At 37.8% G+C, this 21,795-nt stretch overlaps 1 protein-coding gene across 1 annotated transcript; it reads left to right on the forward strand.

Moving 5' to 3' along the window:
* The first annotated feature begins 9,444 nt into the window (after positions 1-9,444).
* cnn1b (calponin 1, basic, smooth muscle, b) lies at positions 9,445-21,246 on the forward strand. Its single transcript, XM_056233599.1, has 7 exons — positions 9,445-9,831; positions 15,518-15,639; positions 17,549-17,615; positions 17,912-18,049; positions 18,402-18,518; positions 20,026-20,172; positions 20,814-21,246. Exons 1-7 carry the CDS (start codon positions 9,772-9,774, stop codon positions 21,051-21,053), a joined length of 891 nt encoding a protein of 296 aa, XP_056089574.1. The 5' UTR covers positions 9,445-9,771; the 3' UTR covers positions 21,054-21,246.
* The last annotated feature ends 549 nt before the right edge of the window (positions 21,247-21,795 follow it).

Genomic DNA, 21,795 nt, shown 5'->3' on the forward strand with positions numbered 1-21,795 from the left:
CAGGCTTGAACTTGCTCCACAATTGCTCGTTTGTTGGCGAATTCATTCAGTCTTACGTCAACACTACATTGCCAGTCTGACTTGTCGCAAGGCTTCCGTGAAACCACAGATCTACCTCTCTCACCGTGTCAAGCACAAGTGCAGCACCTGCCCGTCCCAGAAACAACTCCGTATGGACTTTTGGCGCTCACGGCCTTTACTGTTATAGCCCGTACCTGCAGAACTCCTCTTATGTTGCACCGCAGTCGCTCTTTTGCATTTACAGAAGTTGTCTTCCAGGTGGGAATGGAGTGGAAAGGTGGTTTGTAAAGCTTTTGAGAGTTTCGTTAGTTTGTGTGCATGCCGTGTCGGTCAGCTTTGACGTCATGTCTGCATTCGATTTCAAGGCGGTTTATTCATTTCTCAGGTTGTTGACTTTTCTAAAGCCCTTCATTTTCTCTATTTGCATGTGTTTCTCCAACATGCTGAAGTTGCATTACGGTCTCTCTAAACTACACGTGCACAGGTTTTAGATCGTTTCTGTTCTCGCCAAATAGATCATTTCAACGACTTGAACAGGTGCAGATTTTCATCTTAGTCCTGTTTCTGCCAGATTCAAAGGTTTTTTCAGCTTGTTGGTCACTAGAACTTTTGGCTTTTGTCATGATGCATGAATGCGGATTCTCTTGAATGTGATTTCCAGCTTATATTTATCTGGGCATGTGAACCCATGTCGCATTGTGATGTGGTGTTACGATATATATATATATATTTGCATAAAACATATGCGTACTTATTTCTGCCTAGTGACGGGAAAATCGTGTGTATTCAGAGCTAGTGTTTCTCTTCTGAAATTCAGGTACACCTCCAAAATGAATGTCATTTTGACTTCTTAAATTGGGTAATTCTGGCAGAGAATGGGAGAGGATTGTGGGAAATGTAGTTTTTTTTTTGTTTTTTGTTTTTTGCCTTAGATCCATAATTTGAAATAACCAAATCATCCTCCAGGCCTTGAATATGTGAAGCTGTGACAATAGAAATATACTCTGGTGATGTTTTTGGAGAAGGAAATGAGCCTTGGTCCTGTAATCATAGTTATGTATAATGTCTGAAATGAGCTGTAATCTTCGTGTTTATGAAAACGCGAAACAAGGTTAGGCTTTGTGGTACGACATCCCACACAAACGTTGCACAATCGGATGCCTTTGTCGCGCTAAAATTGTAATGTTCTTCAGTGGCTGGCCGTCCTCACTATGCTATTGCATTTTTGAAGGGCTGATCGAAATCAATAAAAAGTTCAAGTACAAATTGAATTGACAATACTCTAAATAATAAGTATTCATTAAAACTGACTTTTCTCTACAGTTATTGATTGTTTTCTTTAGAACAGCCACAAAAACGTGCCTGTTGCTATCCAAGCTACGAAATGAGCATAGATGGGACTGTGCTAGCATGAAGCAGTCGTAGAGTTAGCACAACCCTAATATTAGTACTGCGCCTAGCCTCGCTTTAGCTTAAACTCTTGCGTCATAGTGGACGCTGTGCTAATTCAAAGGGTGGCAGAATGTGAAAAATCTAGGATAACCTTAGTAGACGGGATCCCTCATATCAAACGTCCCATTATTGTTTACAAAGACCTCTTTTATAATCCATGCTGCACTTGCCTGCTTTCCTTTGGTCCGATCCTCATGTGGAGCAGATTGCCGGTATCCTAACCGGGACAACAACTGTTTTTCATGATCACATGGAGCCCCAAATTATTTGTCATTGTTTCAAGCTCACATGATTTTAAAAACAAGCAGTCGCCATCAAATAAATCATATAGGCAGGCAAATTGTGGATTCAGTTAGACTTTATAAATTGGAGGAAGGAGACCCGTATTTGTTTTCAATTATCAATAGAGTGCAACGGCGCCGGTTCCGGAAGTATTTTTTTTAATTCATTTTTCCCATAGGGATTTTAAAATAGTCTTTGTTAAAGAGTTATAAGCCATCAGCCAAACCAACCAAGTTTTTGAAAAGACTGAAAAGTCTTTTGGAAAGAGCTACAATCCCATTAATCATGAACAGCATAATCAAATTACAAACGAGAGAAATTTAAAACTACTCATTTACAAATGTTGATTATATGTGTATACATTTTAAGTTTATTGCAAAGCATATACAAACATTTCAGAGAGTAGAGAGATTGTCTGTCATTCGCATTCGAGATCTTGTGGTGCGTTTTGCTTGTTTCGACTCTGATTGGTGGAATTTTCTGCACGGCATCATGGGTAATGTAGTCTTTCCACCTAAAATTCCACTGTTAAACAATTATTTTAAAACAAAGCTGAAAGGATGCGGGTTGACTGTTTCAGAGAAGCAAATACCATGGATTAACACAGCCCGTTCTCATCCTTTGGCGTCATACATGTGACGCTTTGGACATTTCGTCAAAATCTTACGCACATGGCATCCTTTAGCATCAATATGAGACGCAGAACCCAAGGCGTCATACAGGTGACCCTCGTCTAAATCCGACGCACATGGCATCGTTTAGCGTGAATATGAGACGCAGATCCCAAGGCGTCATAACCGTACCCTACCCCAGACCTAAACCTACCCATAACAGTGCGTGTTATATTGACGCTAAAGGATGCCATGTTCGTAAGATTTTGACGAAATGTCATATGGCGTCACCTATATGACGCCAAAGGATGAGAATGCGTTGATTAACAAGGTTTTTAAAGGTTTACAAGTTCTCGTAAAAAAAAAAACGAAAAAATGAATTGAGGTTTTACTTCCGGAACCCGATTGTTGCGCTCTATAAGGAGCAATAATCTAGACAGACTTTTCTACCTGTCCAGATGTTCGGACGGGGCTTTTTCCCTCTAATGCTGTCGGCCTTTTGTACAGACAACCTGGTATATTCAATGGAATCATTAACTATGTGCAATTTGGTGACTAGTCCAATGCCAGTATTGAAAAATCAATGTATTTGTATTTACCTTCAGTCTTGAAGTATAAGTTGCTTATAAGAATACTAAAATGAGCACAGAACTGTTGGATAAATGTAGAAGATTTGATTGATTTTTATCTTCTTTTTTTTTTCTTTTAACACATTACTGTGCTGTGGATCTAATCGTCTCTGGAAATTTGAATGTGAAGATGGACACCGAACCGAGGCCTCAGAGCCCCGGCGTCAGCACACTTTGAAACTGATGGATGACATTTATGACCACTAATAATATTGTCCAAGTAGCAGTCAAAACTTCAGAAGTGACAGATTTGTTCATTAATAAATTTGAGTCCTGAGTTGTCGTTGTTTTGCATTTCTATTTGTTGACTACATACACTACTGTTGAAAAGTTTGAGGTCATTAAGCTGTTTTTTTAAGCTTTTATTCAGCAAGGACTAAAAGTGACAGTAAAGACATTTTAAATGTTGCAAAAGATTTCTATTTCAAAATAAATGCTGGTTCATAATTCTATTCGTCAAAGAATTCATCAGTTTCCACAAACATTTTAAGCAGCACAACTGTTTTAATTCAAAATTTAATTCAATTTAATTTTACTCGCATATATAAATATATAAAATATATTCACATAGAAAACAGTTCTTTTAAATTGTAATAATATTTCACATTATTGCTGTTTTACTGTGTTTTTGATCAAATAAATGCAGCCTTGATGAGCATAAATGTACTATTTCAGGTATATAGTTCTTTGTGAAGGATGGATAAACTTTAACTTTTTTCATTTAAGTCTCTGTACACATTTACTTTAATAGTAGAATGATTTTGTGAATGAAATATTTTAGATTTAGTTGTGGGCCAAATTATTCATCCTCATGCTTGCGCTTTACACATTTTTCTCCCTTTACTCTCTTGTTGCAACATTTTTATTATTATAACATGTTTTGATGTGTTCATTAATCTGCTGAATGTTTGTTTAAGTAGATATTTGACATATGAAGTGACTGTTTTGATTATTTAGCTGTCTGTTTGCACATTCAGAGCACTTTTCTGTTGGCAAGACCGTTGGCAGATGACGGTTGTTTGCTAATTCTTGATGCTAATTGAAGATTCAGCCAGATTCAGTGGCAAATGGACATCCTCGTGTTTAAGAAGTAGAACAAAGTGAAGATGTATATCTATCTGTCGTTCTATCTATCTGTGTCTGTCTGTCATCTCTTCAGCTCTACCTGTTGATGAATGACATCAGGTTCTTCCTCAGCTCAGAGCTTATGTAATACTTGAGGACAGAATAAAGCAGAGGTAAAGAAAGCCAACGAGGATGACAGAGAATACTAAAGCGGGAGAATGAGAGATCTTTGAGTCTGTAGTCTGGCTCTGATTGAATCCAGCTCTACTGCATGTACTCATGGTCAATGGGTTAGCTCAGAGAAACTGTGTGTGTGTGTAGCTTTTACCAAACATGGTCACACAGTGCATCTGAGGCTCAGTGAAATCTCCCCTGGTACCTTCACACACACACACACTACATATCGTACATCTCCAGCACTACTGTCTGTGACATTTTAAATGCCTCACACCAAGCTCAAGTATACTCTACACTTTGCTATTACCTGCCAGAGATGGTTTTCATGACTTGTTTTCATGGGCATGTATACATTTAAAACATACGCCAAGAAAACTGTAAATCACAGCTCTGACATTAAATCCAATGCATAGCACAGATCTTTAAAATAGTGATCATACACACATCCAGGAGTTAAAGGAAACTGAACTGCACTCAGACATTCATCCTGAAGTGGTTCCCAGACGTAGATTTGCATTCCAGACTCTATGATCTTTATATAGTTACATTTACGAGGCATTAAAGTTGCTTGAGGGTCGTATTGTCCGTTCTAATCAGAGTTGTAAGAACGTCAAGCAGATTTATGACGGGGTTATGCTTGTTTACAATAGTCTCCAGTACATTTGGTTGGTGTGTTGAGGGTACGGGTAACTACTGTGTGCAGAAAAGCTTCCCCGTGGCTGTTAGATCTCCAGAACAGCCTCCTAAATTCCTCTAAAGCTTTGTAGCTTGAATGAGCCATCGACCATAAATAGGCAGACAGACCTATCCTAGAAAGGAGAGAAGGAAGCAGGGAAATCTCTGGAACTGGCGCTTTCAGATGCTGTAACATTTCTGTTTTTCTCACCATTTCTCCATCCTTCTTGATTTTTCCTCTGGCTCATTTGTGTCCATATACACACATATACAACCCATTACTGAGTCTGATGCAGATCAGTGCCAAACTCTCATACACATAAAACTGCAGCTGTTTGTCTCTTTATAATCAGTATTGTCCGCTTTTCCTTTGGCTTTTTCCTTCTAGCCATGACAAAGCCAAAATGATGTTATCGTCCAAACTTAAGAGTTCTTTCAAAATCTCCAACCAGAGATTCACTAAATACACAGTCCATTATTGAACATATTTCTAGAAACCACCCAGCAACCCACTTTCCTTTTCCAGTTTGAAACTTGTCTTGCTTTGTGTGTTTTATTTGCTTATCTTTGCTAAAAGCTGTTTGACAGACCAGTGACCGACTCGCACGTCACACTGACATCCTCGCTGGGTAAGTTATAGGGATGCACGGTGAAAAAAAAAACACTTTAACACAGAACAGATCTCCAGAGCATCTAAGAATGGATACAGCTAGATAAATGATGCCAGCGTTACAAAAGAATGAAGAAGTCATTTGGACACATTTATGGTGTACTTGCTGAACTTCAAGTGAAAGTGAAGTCCTCTCATGAGCTGCGCAGTGTGAAACACCTCTTCGTCTCGACCCCTAATAGCAGGGTGATAGTCTGCCTCAGTCATGACCAAATAAAGCGTCCAAATTCCTCCCCTGCTCTTTTTCAACCTCTAGAATGTTTACAAGAGCGCTGGATCAGGCTTCGCTCCGAATGACTCTCGCTGGGACCCGGCTACTGTATGAGAGCATCACAGACCCGCTTTTAGAGGGCTTACATGATGTCAGTGGTTTTACCCTGGTGATTTTCAGGGAGACACATTATATCATCCAACCACACTCCACTGTCCTAATGTTAAAGCGTCGTTTAGTGGAGAAAATTTCATTTTTGGAGGTTAGACTTTCACTTTTATAAAAAGAAAGGATGTTTTAAGGAAGGAATAATTGACTCTGGGCTGTTGAATTATTAGAACAATAATGCACACCCAAGCTGGCAATGCCGTTACACCTCGAGTGTGCATTATTTTTTAATAATTCAACGGCCTGGAGTCAGTTATTCCGCTTATATATACGTTAGAAACATTGTTCAGATGATGTATTTCAAGACATTTGTAATGTTTTGTCCTTAAAATGGTCTTGTTTTTAGGACTAATTTCTTACCGATCTAATCCCAATTTGCTAATTCCAAAATGTAATTTCAGAGCTCGTAACGAAAGCTCGAGCCACTGATAGTGATAGCAGTGTGCATTACCTGTGCGTCTCTGAACAGTGTTCAGCAACAGCGTCTCTACCAGCGAGACTGTAAGTTTATCTGCTCCAAGAACAGTGCCGTTATTACTGTACCTCGCTGGTGAGAAATGGCATGCAGCTTTTCATTCGTTTCATTTTATTTTTATTTGGATGGGACAGTGCATGATAAGTTGACGTAAATACACCGGATTTAGCACAATGCTAATTTCCATCCGTAGTCCCTTTTAAATTGTTAAATTATTTTCAGAGCAGCGCTGACGACACGTTATATATATATACACTCACCTAAAGGATTATTAGGAACACCATACTAATACTGCCTTCAGAACTGCCTTAATTCTACGTGGCATTGATTCAACAAGGTGCTGAAAGCATTCTTTAGAAATGTTGGCCCATATTGATAGGATAGCATCTTGCAGTTGATGGAGATTTGTGGGATGCACATCCAGGGCACGAAGCTCCCGTTCCACCACATCCCAAAGATGCTCTATTGGGTTGAGATCTGGTGACTGTGGGGGCCATTTTAGTACAGTGAACTCATTGTCATGTTCAAGAAACCAATTTGAAATGATTCGAGCTTTGTGACATGGTGCATTATCCTGCTGGAAGTAGCCATCAGAGGATGGGTACATGGTGGCCATAAAGGGATGGACATGGTCAGAAACAATGCTCAGGTAGGCCGTGGCATTTAAACGATGCCCAATTGGGCCTAAAGTGTGCCAAGAAAACATCCCCCACACCATTACACCACCACCACCAGCCTGCACAGTGGTAACAAGGCATGATGGATCCATGTTCTCATTCTGTTTACGCCAAATTCTGACTCTACCATCTGAATGTCTCAACAGAAATCGAGACTCATCAGACCAGGCAACATTTTTCCAGTCTTCAACTGTCCAATTTTGGTGAGCTCTTGCAAATTGTAGCCTCTTTTTCCTATTTGTAGTGGAGATGAGTGGTACCCGGTGGGGTCTTCTGCTGTTGTAGCCCATCCGCCTCAAGGTTTTGCGTGTTGTGGCTTCACAAATGCTTTGCTGCATACCTCGGTTGTAACGAGTGGTTATTTCAGTCAAAGTTGCTCTTCTATCAGCTTGAATCAGTCGGCCCATTCTCCTCTGACCTCTAGCATCAACAAGGCATTTTCGCCCACAGGACTGCCGCATACTGGATGTTTTTCCCTTTTCACACCATTCTTTGTAAACCCTAGAAATGGTTGTGCGTGAAAATCCCAGTAACTGAGCAGATTGTGAAATACTCAGACCGGCCCGTCTGGCACCAACAACCATGCCACGCTCAAAATTGCTTAAATCACCTTTCTTTCCCATTCTGACATTCAGTTTGGAGTTCAGGAGATTGTCTTGCCCAGGACCACACCCCTAAATGCATTGAAGCCACTGCCATGTGATTGGTTGATTAGATAATTGCATTAATGAGAAATTGAACAGGTGTTCCTAATAATCCTTTAGGTGAGTGTATATATATATTAATAATAAAATGTATCATTAAAATATATATATATATATATATATATAGGCCTATATACATATATACACACACAATAAATATTAAAAAGGTTTATTTGTATTTTCTTTTTTTGTTTCGATTCCATTGAAGTGTTCTCTTGCTGTTGACAACATTATAATCCGATATTAATCTGGTCTATTAGAAATAAATGTTCATTTTTATTTATGTACATTGGTGTGAATGCAATGATTTCCTTAGTGTCTCTGTGCACTGATGACGCAGACGATGAGCTGATTTTCCTTTTTCACTGCACTACGTTATTCTGATACAGATGACAAACCATAGGAATGTGGGGCCAGGAGTGTGTCGTCCAGTCAGAGAGAATAAGCTGCTAAAACATCCTGATCATCCACAGCAAAGCACAATGTTCAGCAGAACTATGATGTAATTATGGCAATATGAGGTCCGAGAATGAAACGGTCATCATGATGTCATGAATGATGTTTTTACACTTTATGGGAACCTGTTTTAATGTAATTTTGCCATTTACAGGTATGTTCTGTGGTATTTTCAGTTTTGAAATCAAATCTCATTATTTTAAACTAGTGCATCCGTGAAAAGAGTATATGTCATTCAGAGGCAAAATCTGATCAGATACTCTTAAGTGCTCAGTCAAACAAATTCAAGCACAACCTTAGAGTGTTTCTTAAGATGAAAGTGCTCATGTATTTGTACTATAACCATCTAATCTGAAACCACTGGGTCTGAATTATTGTGTTAACATTTACAAAGGTGGAATACAGTGCTCTTGATCTATCACTGTAATCCATGGCTTATCTGACTCCAGGCTTACTAACTCCTGCAAAATGACCAAGCGTTAGGAAATATGGCCAATTAAGATGTTCATGTCAGAAACTACAGGATGATCCATGTTAAGTTTGCCCGACTACTGATTAAAAACATATTAGTCCCTCATAATGAAAATGACACAATTACTTTTAGTCATGATAACAAAAATCATTATAAAAAATACAGTATATATGCCATGGAGTCATTTTATTAGAAATAAAACGTATTATAAGCATATAACATATTTAGAAATGTATTATATTCTGTATATATTCAATATATATTTGTGCTTAGTTAATATATAAATATATATATATATACAGTTGGGTATTGTTCAAAATTCATGTATAACTTTGATTAAAGGCTTTGACTACTGTCCATATATATATATATATATATGTATATGTATATGTGTGTGTATATATTAATTATATGTATTTAGGACACATAAAATACTAGTCAAAATAAGATGCCTTCTATTTTATTCCAAAATGTTAACTAAATTGTAATTTCCATCACAGAATGTTATCAGAGACAATACATCACTTGAAATATTAGGACATTCTGTTGAGGTGACTGACAGGAATGAAAATATGAATTCATATGAATGTTGTAATATTGTTTATTGTATGATTTTAAGGGCATTTTTGTTTCTTTTGTCCGATAGACATATTTGGTAGCCTAACTGTGTTGGGGCAACACTTGATGTCCCAAGTAAAATCCAAAGCAAAACCAGCTGAGAAGCGCTGAACTACACAAATCAGGAGCATCCCTGATTCACTTCAAAGTGGAAAAAGTGACATCGGACGCGTTTAATGCCATGCGGGTGACATCATTTTTGCAGAGCGGCGTGACGTCACAGTTGAACGTCGGCCCCGGCCAATCAGCGCTCGCTCAGCGCACGCACAGATGAGAAGAGTTTAAAAAAGATTGTGGAAAAGAAGATGTGGCCCAAACCTTCACACATGACCGGACAGTTGGACTGGAGATCACAGGTCTAACATTAGCTATATCGCCATCCTCTCGCCGAATCTGCTGACAAACACAATGTCGACTCACTTCAAGAGCGGACCTGCTTTCGGACTGTCTGCGGAGGTCAAGAGTAAGGTAAGATCTGCTTTGATTGACAGCTGTCAGGGATGCGCTGGAGCACGTGCGCTGCTCGAGTCAGACAGTTTACGGTGTCGTTTATTCTGTATAGGAGGAATTTAAGGTGTTTTGATCTTTCAATGTGTTTTATGGGAGGGTTATGGAGATCTAATCCAACTTAAAATTGCCCTAAAGTCAAAACAAAAGGTTAAGGAGGTTTTTTTTTTTTAACAGTATACATTATTTATAAACAAGTAGGCTACATTGTCAAAAAAGTTGCTGCCTTAAACATCCAAGTTGATTGTACTTAAAAATTTAAGCAATTTCAACTTAAATTACATTAAACTGACTTAAAAAATTAGTTGAATCTTGTATGACAAAAAAAAAAAAACAGTTGAAAATTGCTTAACTTATTTTGGTGAGTTAAAGCAACATTGTTTTGTTTTAAATGCCTTAAATGTATTTACTGTGCTAGACTCCGATATTGTAGCCTACAATTAGCTCAATGGTCCTCAAATACTTTATAATATTTTCAAACTATATAATATAGGCCTACATCTTGCCATGTGCAATAAAAAGTGTGAAATGTAGTGACGTAGTTATAAATGGATAACCATATAACTTCTACCTAGCTAAACTTTAGCAGAACTTTATGAAAGCATGAGAATATGATATCCTTGTTGACATCTAGCTCTCAATATTAAATGTCATGTGTTCAGATGCAAACTGTGGTTTAGTTGGGTCTGATTTCTGTCATATTTGCACATGTTCTAAAAGTTGCATCTATAAAATGACAAAAACCATATGTGATTTCCATCATAGATTATTTGATGAGCTCGCGATATCATTCCTCAGTCCTAGTTTTTGGCCTTGATCATATCGTTCTGTCCTGTAAGTGTCTTTGTTCACTCTTCAAAATAAAGGTTCTTTATTGACATCGATGGTTCCACGAAGAACCTTTAATCAGTGGAACCTTTTCAATGTTCTTTAGATTATTCAAATGTTCTTCACACAAAAAAAATGGTTCTTTTAACAACTGTGCGATGAAAGGTTCTTTTGTGAATCCAAAATGGTTCCTCTATTGGATCGCTATGAAAACCCCATTTGGGAACTTTTATGAGTGTTTGGCATCAGAAGGGACATTTAATTGATTCCCCTGTCAAACTTCTGCCACAATTTTTCCCATCAGTCTCGGCGCTCCAGAAAAACCTGAAACATAAATGTTTTCTGGCTTTCATGACACTTCCTGAGAACAGAAGTCATAACAGCACCACATTCTCTGCCGTAACAGAAGTCATGCTGCACAGTTTCAGGTGTCAAACTATGGACTTTGCATGTCATTGGGATTATGTCAGATGTGTCTTCCTCAGCACTATTGGTATGTGGCTTTCCGTCCCCATATAAGGAAGAGTTGTGTTCACTCACAATATCTGAGGAGAGGAGCATGTTGTAAACAGTTTAGAATAAGGAGGAGCATTGTTGAAAGATCATCTCCGTGAGCCTCAACGAACCATTAGTCTTTTCAGACAGGCCTGCTCTTTATGTTAAAAAATTACATTATATATATATATATAAATAACCTTTATAGATTCTAAAAGGAATTCCAAAAGGCCAGTAATTTATGTAATGTTAAAGGTTAAATTTACGGTAAAAAAACGTCAGCTGTGGCTGCCAGATATTTACTATTAATAAAAACAGTAGTAACATGTTAGGTTTTATAGAGTTAACTTAAATTTACAGTAAAATAAACATATTTCTTATTTGATATAATGTTAATTTACGACATTTCGAAATACTAATATTTGTTTTGTACCATTGTAATACACTGACAACCACCAAGTACAAGTACAGTGGAAATGAGAGTCATCAAAGCTCATCACAAGCAGCTTTTCCACAAACTTAGATAGTTATTACTTATATAGAAAAGCTATAACACTAAACACCATCATGGTAACACACGTGAAATTTTAAAAATGCAATAAACATTCATTTAACAACATTAAATGTAACATAAAACCCTAATTTACATAACTGATCAGAAAAAAACTCTGAAGAAACATAGTTATTTCAACAAAAATACATCAAATGAGAAGTGTCACGCAGGGAATTGTGGGAGTTTACGTTTTTTTCACTGTAAATTATTCAATGATTTGTTCTTTTTCACGTCCAAAAACTGTCAATTTAATGGTATTTTACTGTTAGATCTATCACAGTTATATAGTACGGAAACTTTCTGGTAACCAATTAACAGTTTTTCACCGTAGGATTTTTACAGTCTTTTACCGTTAAATTCACAATCATTTTTTTTTTTTACAGTGAACTTTATTTTCGAGTGTACTCAAAGTTAGGAATCTTATACAATGTAACTGCTAAAAATAAATGTCAATGTACAACATGCAGGTATTTCCGTGTAACCAAGGGTATGAAGGAATGTTATCCTGGCCGTCTGTGACAGAATTCCTGCTGCTGCAAAAAAAAAAAAAAAAAACCTCCAATCTTGGCCTGGCCTCTAGAGTTAGACTGAGGTCTACTCTGTTCCAGATGTCCAGAATGAGAGAAAAACAATAAATCAAGTCCTCAGCAGAATTCCTTGGATGGTTATGAGTGTCGGCCTTGGCTTCCTTTTATCGGACACATTTAGCATGTGTTAAGTATGTCCCTTCACACGACACATGCAGGTGGGAGCGGGAAGAAGCTGTATGATGAAGAAACAAGCCGAACGGAGACACCGACTCGCAGCTGTGACAGAGAGAGATGGCCAACAATAACACTGATTTAAAGTTACAGCGTTTGTTTGGTTTCCACACCAGCACACCAAACTTTGGAGAAACAGCTCTCTCAGATCTCTCTCGCTCTGTCTCTCTTCCTCTTTTCTTTCTTGTTCTTCCTTTATTAGAACTTCTTCAGAAGAAAGACTAAGATCTATAGAGTAAATATTTTCCCACCTCTGCGATACAACGAAGGAGACGATCCGAGTTTTCCCCAGCATTCCCAATCTTTTGTTTTCCTTTACAACTCGCTGAGCCTCAGACAAAATGTTTTATTTAAAGACTTCCATCTTTCTGATAAATTGAGATAAAGTGGAATATTATATACGTATTGAGTTTTTTTGGAAGCATCTTTTTTAATAAACATTTGAAATGTATACTGTACACTATACTGTTCAAATGTTTGGGGTCATTAAGTGTTACGACAGTAACGGCTTTTACTGAATTCTGAAAAATGTATCACAGTTTCCACAAAAATATTAAGCAATATTAAGCTGTTTTTAACATTGATGATACAAATAAATGTTTTTTGAGCATCAAATCATCATATTAGAATGATTTCTGAAGGATCATGTGACTCTGAAGACTGGAGTAATGATGCTGAAAATTCAGGTTTGATCACAGGGATAAATTATATTTTACAATATATTCATATAGAAAACAGTTATTCTCGTTAGTACCGGTAATATTTCACAATAATACTTTTTTTACTGTTTTAATCAAATAAATGCTGCTTTGGTGGGCAGAAGAGACTTTTTTCAAAACCATTAAAAAAATCTTAAAGCTGCAGTCCGTAGCTTTTCCTCTTTGTTCGAAATCTCTCTGTTCGAAATCTGTAACTGCAGTGATTCGATTTGTAAATCGGCATGAAACAGCGCGGATGAACACAGTGCTTTGAGGCGAGTGCTGCTGTCAGTCACCGCGCTGTGTGGATACTGTCATACAGAATCACAGATTCACTTTTTGAAAGTTTGACCAACATAAGAATTTTCATAAGAAAATGTCTTCTGAACAAGTAAGTAACATCCATTTTTGTTCTGACCAACTAAGGGGGAAAAAGCATTCGACATGATAAGCTTCGTTAGATTTAATCAACGCGATTTACAGCAACCGTGCAAATTATAGCCTACTTTGTTCTCAAATTGTTCATGTTAACAACATCACATCAGCATTGCGTGACTAATGTTAAATTTAATGTGTTTTATGGTTAGCAGCTACCTGCGTAGTTCAGAATTCATATTCTCCATAATAGCAAAACGAGAAAGGCACAACAAAGGAAACTCCATAACTGTGTGAATTAAGAAAACGTACTGTTACACGATTGAACTATTGAAATGTCTTACTTGTTCAGCAGAAAAAAAAAAGCCGTCTCTTCTTCCGTTTTGAACCCCTTCAAAACACGGAGTTCACGCACTTTTCAAAAGCCCCGCCGATGTTTAAAGACCCACTCCGATGAAAATAATGTTTTTCTAGGTGTTAACATGTTCTTGTGGCATTTTTCTTATGTTAGAGGACATATCTTGAGAAAAATAAGCTCAAAGTTGTATTTCTGAGTATTTCTACATTCAAATGGCTGTGAATCAGTAGCGGACGCTAAAATGCCGTTTAAAATAGACTGGAGTTGTGACGTAGTAACTCCACTGGGCGGGGCCACAAGCTTGTTAAAATTAATCGAAAGTGCCCCTCTCAAACAAATATCAATGATAATATTGTTTTCAATAAAACAAAATCCATTTGATTATAATTAACATGACAATGTGACAAAATTCACGTTTACTTGTATGTTTCTGTCGGTTTGAGCTGTCGTTGCCATGACTCGTTGCTATGGGTTGCGTCACTTGCGTGTCTTGCATCGGACTCGACTGAAGGGGTCAGTCTCCGTTTTCGAGGCCGAGGGTCAGTAATGTGGACGGCAGGAGCGCATAATCGTTGCAAAAGTTATGCGTTTTAAAACGAAAACGCACTGTACGGCTGGATAGCTCCAATATTGCTCTCAATTTTTGTTGCACCGGTAATGACAGGTTGGGGGTGTAAGCTAGCGGGAGAGACAGAGCTCTCAGCAACGGGGAGGGGGAGGGTCATCTCCGTGCCAACGGCTCCGCCCACAACGCAGAGGCGAATTGCTAATGAGCTACTGCCGCTCTGCTGAAGCAAAGTCCCAGAAAACGGCACAGGTTTTGTGAGTTTGGCTAAAAATGGCATAATCATAATTTAAAGACCACTGGGAATGTTTACAAATAGCTCAAAATATGATCGGAGTGGGACTTTAAATCCTTGTGTTCGCATGAGACGGTTTCTTTCTCTTTCTCTAGCCACCTTAAATCCGAAGTACGAAGTCTTTTGGGTTTTATAACTGCTGAATCTCCAGTTGACACTGATGATTGTTGTTTGGATCTTTCTGGATGCCATAAGTTTAATTATGTAAAGTGCTGCGAGAAAAGCCTATACATCTAAACATCTCGTCATGCGCAGTATAGCCGGCTAGCCGAAACTCCTTCTTTATGTGTACGGGTGTGACGTCATCACACAAAGACATGCTCGAATTTCCCGCGGAAACCCACCAGTACCACTGGAATTAAAATCATTATTTCAAGCTAACCGTTTTGAATCTAGCTATGGCAAGCAGATAGTTTTGACCACTGGCAGAATAAGTTTTTTTTAATATAATTTTTTTGGATTATTTTTAACTTAAAAAAGCTACGGACTGCAGCTTTAAAGACCCCAAACGGTAGTGTATACGTAAAAAAAAAAGAAGTGTAATATTCAAGTGTTTATTTTATATTTAAATTTTTTTTGACTGTTTGATTTAAACTAGCCATGCAGTGTGACAAATGAATTCAAATCTGCATGTGTATTAATTGTTAAAGAATTGCTGTAGAGTATGTAAATACTGTAAACTAGATGTGTGTAGTGATGCTTTGACCTTTGACCCTCAGCTGGCCCACAAGTACGACCCCCAAAAGGAGGAGGAGCTAAGAATGTGGATCAGTGAGGTCACAGGCCGCAAGCTCCCAGAGAACTTCATGGAGGGACTGAAAGATGGAGTTGTCCTCTGCGAGTGAGTGATTCCTCAAACTATCTCAAGATCTTAAGATCAAAGATCATTAGTTATTAACTTAGGGGCCGCTTGTTGTAACAGAAAACCCTTAATGCGCTCCGGCCCGCTCACTCGCACAGCAACAGTGCCTGGCGGCTCGAGAACCCAAACCTTGAATAGGTTCCAAGGTGCAAGTGTTGAAAATTTTAGAAAAACGTTATCATCTCCGAGCAAACGTCAAAAACGTGAATCTGTGGAAGCGCTGACGGCGTGCACATGCATATTACGTGTTCAGTCTATAGGTAGGCTGTGTGCGTTTGGATATATATGTGTGCAGGCGTGTAGTCTTTCTTTACAAATTGACCTTAACAAATTACTTGTCTGTCTTTAAAAATTCATAATACAGAATTTTTTGTCGCTTCCACTCATCCATGTGAAGTCAAGTTTCTTTATATATAAATATTGATTAAAAATGTTTCATAAACAGTATGTATCTGTCACAGATAAATATAACAAAATACATGTAAATATCTATCTATCTGTCTGTCTGTCTATATAGGCTCATTTTGTTCCTTTTATATATATATATATATATATATATATATATATACACTCACCTAAAGGATTATTAGGAACACCTGTTCAATTTCTCATTAATGCAATTATCTAATCAACCAATCACATGGCAGTTGCTTCAATGCATTTAGGGGTGTGGCCCTGGTCAAGACAATCTCCTGAACTCCAAACTGAATGTAAGAATGGGAAAGAAAGGTGATTTAAGCATTTTTGAGCGTGGCATGGTTGTTGGTGCCAGACGGGCCGGTCTGAGTATTTCACAATCTGCTCAGTTACTGGGATTTTCACGCACAACCATTTCTAGGGTTTACAAAGCATGGTGTGAAAAGGGAAAAACATCCAGTATGCGGCAGTCCTGCGGGCGAAAATGCCTTGTTGATGCTAGAGGTCAGAGGAGAATGGGCCGACTGATTCAAGCTGATAGAAGAGCAACTTTGACTGAAATAACCACTCGTTACAACCGAGGTATGCAGCAAAGCATTTGTGAAGCCACAACACACACAACCTTGAGGCGGATGGGCTACAACAGCAGAAGACCCCACCGGGTACCACTCATCTCCACTACAAATAGGAAAAAGAGGCTACAATTTGCAAGAGCTCACCAAAATTGGACAGTTGAAGACTGGAAAAATGTTGCCTGGTCTGATGAGTCTCGATTTCTGTTGAGACATTCAGATGGTAGAGTCAGAATTTGGCGTAAACAGAATGAAAACATGGATCCATCATGGCTTGTTACCACTGTGCAGGCTGGTGGTGGTGGTGTAATGGTGTGGGGGATGTTTTCTTGGCACACTTTAGGCCCCTTAGTCCCAATTGGGCATCGTTTAAATGCCACGGCCTACCTGAGCATTGTTTCTGACCATGTCCATCCCTTTATGGCCACCATGTACCCATCCTCTGATGGCTACTTCCAGCAGGATAATGCACCATGTCACAAAGCTCGAATCATTTCAAATTGGTTTCTTCAACATGACAATGAGTTCACTGTACTAAAATGGCCCCCACAGTCACCAGATCTCAACCCAATAGAGCATCTTTGGGATGTGGTGGAACGGGAGCTTCGTGCCCTGGATGTGCATCCCACAAATCTCCATCAACTGCAAGATGCTATCCTATCAATATGGGCCAACATTTCTAAAGAATGCTTTCAGCACCTTGTTGAATCAATGCCACGTAGAATTAAGGCAGTTCTGAAGGTGAAAGGGGGTCAAACACAGTATTAGTATGTATGGTGTTCCTAATAATCCTTTAGGTGAGTGTATATACAGTAGGCAGTTCCTTTATACATAAACATGTTTTAATTTATAATCAGTAATTTTTTTCTCTCTTATTCATGTTCATTATTTATGAGCAGGCTTATCAATATCCTTCATCCTGGCTCTGTAAGAAAGATCAACAACTCTCCTCAAAACTGGCATCAGGTGAGCAAGAATATCACTTTCTCAAGCATATCTGGCAGTTTCAGTTCAGGTCAGATCTGCACATGACGTCCAGGGAAATGCTTCCTAATGGAACATGTCATGTATACACTAACAACATGTTATTGGAAGCTGTGTGCGAAGTAGAACGCTTGTGTCATTCATAAAATCTAATAATCTTCTGTTCCAAATATAAACAGGGTTTCTTGTTACTTTGGAATCAGTTGTGCATACTTTCAGATCCTGGACAAATCACAGAGAATGTCACTTTCTTCCTGATTTGGCCTTGTTTGTTGCAGCTGGAAAATATTGGCAATTTTGTCCGAGCCATTCAAGATTACGGAATGAGGCCAGATGATATATTTGAGGCCAACGACCTGTTTGAGAACGTCAACCACACTCAGGTCCAGAGCACACTTATCACACTGGGTGGCATGGTGAGTCAACACATTAATACAGAAGTGAACTAGACTTATTTTCACTTTTTATAGTAAGGAGAATCATAGTTCACAGTGAGGAGAATCATATGGGAGTATTTAGCAGAGTGATTAAGATCACTTGTTGTTGTTTGAAGTTGTTGTTTTTCTCCAAAAAATGGATGTTCAGGGGGTTTTTTTCTTTTTTTTTCTGCAAACCAACGATCAAGCAAACACCAAACAAGGAATCTCTCTTTTGTGTGGTCAAATTATACTAAGTTATTTGTGCATGTTAGTTTTATATAACACCAAGCACTTTCGATTTCTTGAAGTAAAATCTCTTTACCTTATTTATCATCATTTTGAAATACAGGCGAAATCTAAAGGCTTCCATTCTAAATGTGACATTGGAGTGAAGTACGCAGAGAAACATCAGCGCAGATTTGCTCCGGAGAAACTAAAGGAGGGACGCAACATTATCGGTCTGCAGGTCAGTGGCCGTTCACCAGGAAATTATATCGATTTTCACTCTATGATAAAAGAAACTTGCATTCATTGAATTTTTTTTTATCAATTTGAAAGATTTGATCAAATTAAATTCAGTGGTAGACATTATATATAATCATATCAATATAAAAATATATTTTTTAATACCATTCAAATGTTTGGGGTCAGGAAGTTTTTTTTATAAATAAATAAATCATTTATATAAATGATCCTTTATTCAGCAAGGAGACAGTAAATTGATCAGAAGTGACAGTAAAGACTTATTTTACGCGGTACATTGATTATATAAATATTTGAATGATTTCTGAAGGATCATGTGACACTGAAGACTGGAGTAATGATGCTGAAAATTCAGCTTTAATCACAGGAATAAATTACATTTTACAATATATTCACATAGAAAACAGTTTTTTAAAATTGTAATATTATTTCACAATATTACTGTTTTTATTTTATTTTTGATCAAATAAATGCAGCCTTGGTGAGCAAAGAGACTTCTTTAAAAAACATTTCAAATACCTTACTGACCCCAAACTTTTGAACAGTAGTGTATATGGTATATACTGTAAGACCAGTGTTCGGGGAAAGATACTTAAAAAAGTAATGCATTACAATATTGCGTTACTCCCTAAAAAGTAACAAATTGCGATACTTAGTTACTTTTTCTAGAAACTAATGTTACATTACTTTTGCATTACTTTTTCTCACCTGGGCTAGGCTTGCTTGATTGTTTTTTAATAGCAAAACAAAACAAAAAAACACAAAAGTTCTATTTTTAGCAAATGTAAAGGCCCTTTTACCATCAAAAATGTAAATGCAAAAGGAAATGCAAATTGACTCCTGTACAGTAGAGGGCGCCGCTCAAACAAACCTTTCAGCTGTGCTGCCATTCTGGATCGCAGAAGAATAGGACACAGGAGAAGAAAGTTCAACACTCTTACTTTAACTATAAAAAAAAAAAAAGAAATGAAACGCAAATATGATGTTTATCTAAAGTAATTTTTGCTTATTAGTATGGCTGAATTGGATCATCAAAGGTCTGCAGCAAAGACATTGGTTAATAAAGTGAGATTAAATGCATAAAGAATACAGTATTTGTATTTAACACTTAATTATTGCAGGTTTGCATTTCACTGTTTTTATTCATTTTGAGGAATACTGAATCTGTTTTTTGTGCAAGATGTGTAAATTGCTGCTCACATTTAGTCTAGAACTACAATGTTCATGTTCACACACACACCGCACACAACGCCTCTTCACTTACTCACGATTTCTCTCAAAATGGGGACAAAAGAGTTGTCAGACAATACATGGGAAAACAAAGTAACTTGCGTTACTTATTTGAAAAAGTAACTTAGATATTTTGTTGTAAATTTAATTAAAAGTAATGTGTTACTTCACTAGTTACTTGAAAAAGTAATCTGATTACAAGTAATTTGCTTTACTAACACTGACATCCTTTATCTATCTATTCTTCTTAACATTATCAGATGGGCACCAATAAGTTTGCCAGTCAAAAGGGCATGACATCATATGGCACACGGCGTCACCTCTACGACCCTAAGACGGGTATGGAAAATCCTCTGGACCAATCAACAATCAGCCTGCAGATGGGCACCAACAAAGGAGCCAGTCAGGTACTCAAACGTTTTTCCACAATTTTGCAATTTAATGCAATACAAAAATGCATCAATATGTATCATGGATAGTGACAATATGCATTGTGTATAATTCACCCAAAATGACATTTCTGTATGAGAAAAAAAATTCAAGTTTACATAGATTTAGTGTCAGTACTACATTAAACTACTACATATAATGTTGAATATAATGTATAATAATGCAATGGGGGAATATTTGTTGGTCCTGATAATGTCAAATATCTTATGTTACCAGTAAAAAGTGTCCTACATTAGTTTAAATATATCTAGTTAGTGACAGTGCAAGCATATTCGTCTAAAATAATTCTGTATTTTCAGCTTCAGAATCATGAATATGTTTATTCTGGTGTCTCTATTGTCCTGTGCATTGGTTTATCAGCAACAAGTCCAGGCCTATTCATCTACACCCACATTGTAATATCAAATTTAGCATTTTAATCAACTGTACATTTTTTGTTAACCTTTTACCATATGTCTTGGAGTGTCGCAATAATATCGTATCGTGAGTTCAGTATCGTGATATGTATCGAATCGTGACACGAGGGTCTTGCTTTCTACTATTCATTGCCCACAGACCCAAGACGCGGCTCAGTTCTTTTCCTTTTGTTCTTCCACAGGCCGGCATGACGGCCCCGGGCACCAAGCGCCAGATCTTCGATAAGAAGCTGGACATGGAGATGTGCGACAGCTCAACCGTCTCACTGCAGATGGGCACCAACAAGGTGGCGTCCCAGACGGGCATGACGGTGTACGGTCTGCCCCGTCAGGTGTACGACAGCAAGTACTGCTCCAGCCCCGACGACCACATCAACAACGGGCAGGACTCAGAGATGGACGGATATCAGTATTCCGACTAGGACGGACAGACAGACAGCCGCCAGCACGCTGCTTTTTTAAAACCTTCACCAGCACTATTTTTGATATTCCAGATTCATGTCGACCAGTAGGACCAGCTTGACCTCTGACATCACAGCCACAGCACTTCAGTGACTGACCGTGCGTAGAAAACAAAACTAGGAGGATTTCCTTCGCTTTTTGTTTTTTAGAACACAGGCTACTCACTTGTCGTTTTTTTTTTTTTAGATTATTTTATATTATTACTTTTTTGAGTGTGCCATTCTTCCATCACCTGCATGACCCAATCGTCTTTATGTATGAAAAATGCAGATGATTAATATGAAGATATTATTTATGATGCCTCATAGTTACATATGCACTACTGTTCAAAGTTTGGAATCATTAAGGTTTTTGTGTGGTTCTGAAAGAAGTCTCTTATGCTCAACAAGGCCGCATTTATTTAATGAAAAATACAGGAAAAATAGTAAATATTGTGAAATACTATTAAATGTTTTTATGTACTTTATGCCTGTGATCAAATCTGAATCAGCATCATTACTCCAGTCTTCAGTGTCACATGATCCTTCAGAAATCATTCTAATATGCTGATTATGCTGTTAATATTTCACAATTTTACAGTTTTTACTGTATTTTTCATCACATAAATGTAGCCTTGATGAGCGGACAGAAAATCTTTTGAATGGTGGTAGTGCCAGTGGATTGCTCTTACATTTTATGTTCCTAAAGAAACCAACATGAACT

The sequence above is a fragment of the Rhinichthys klamathensis genome, unplaced genomic scaffold (assembly GCF_029890125.1).
Source record: "Rhinichthys klamathensis goyatoka isolate OS25496 unplaced genomic scaffold, OSU_Roscu_1.1 h1tg000015l_1, whole genome shotgun sequence".
Lineage (NCBI taxonomy): Eukaryota > Metazoa > Chordata > Actinopteri > Cypriniformes > Leuciscidae > Rhinichthys > Rhinichthys klamathensis.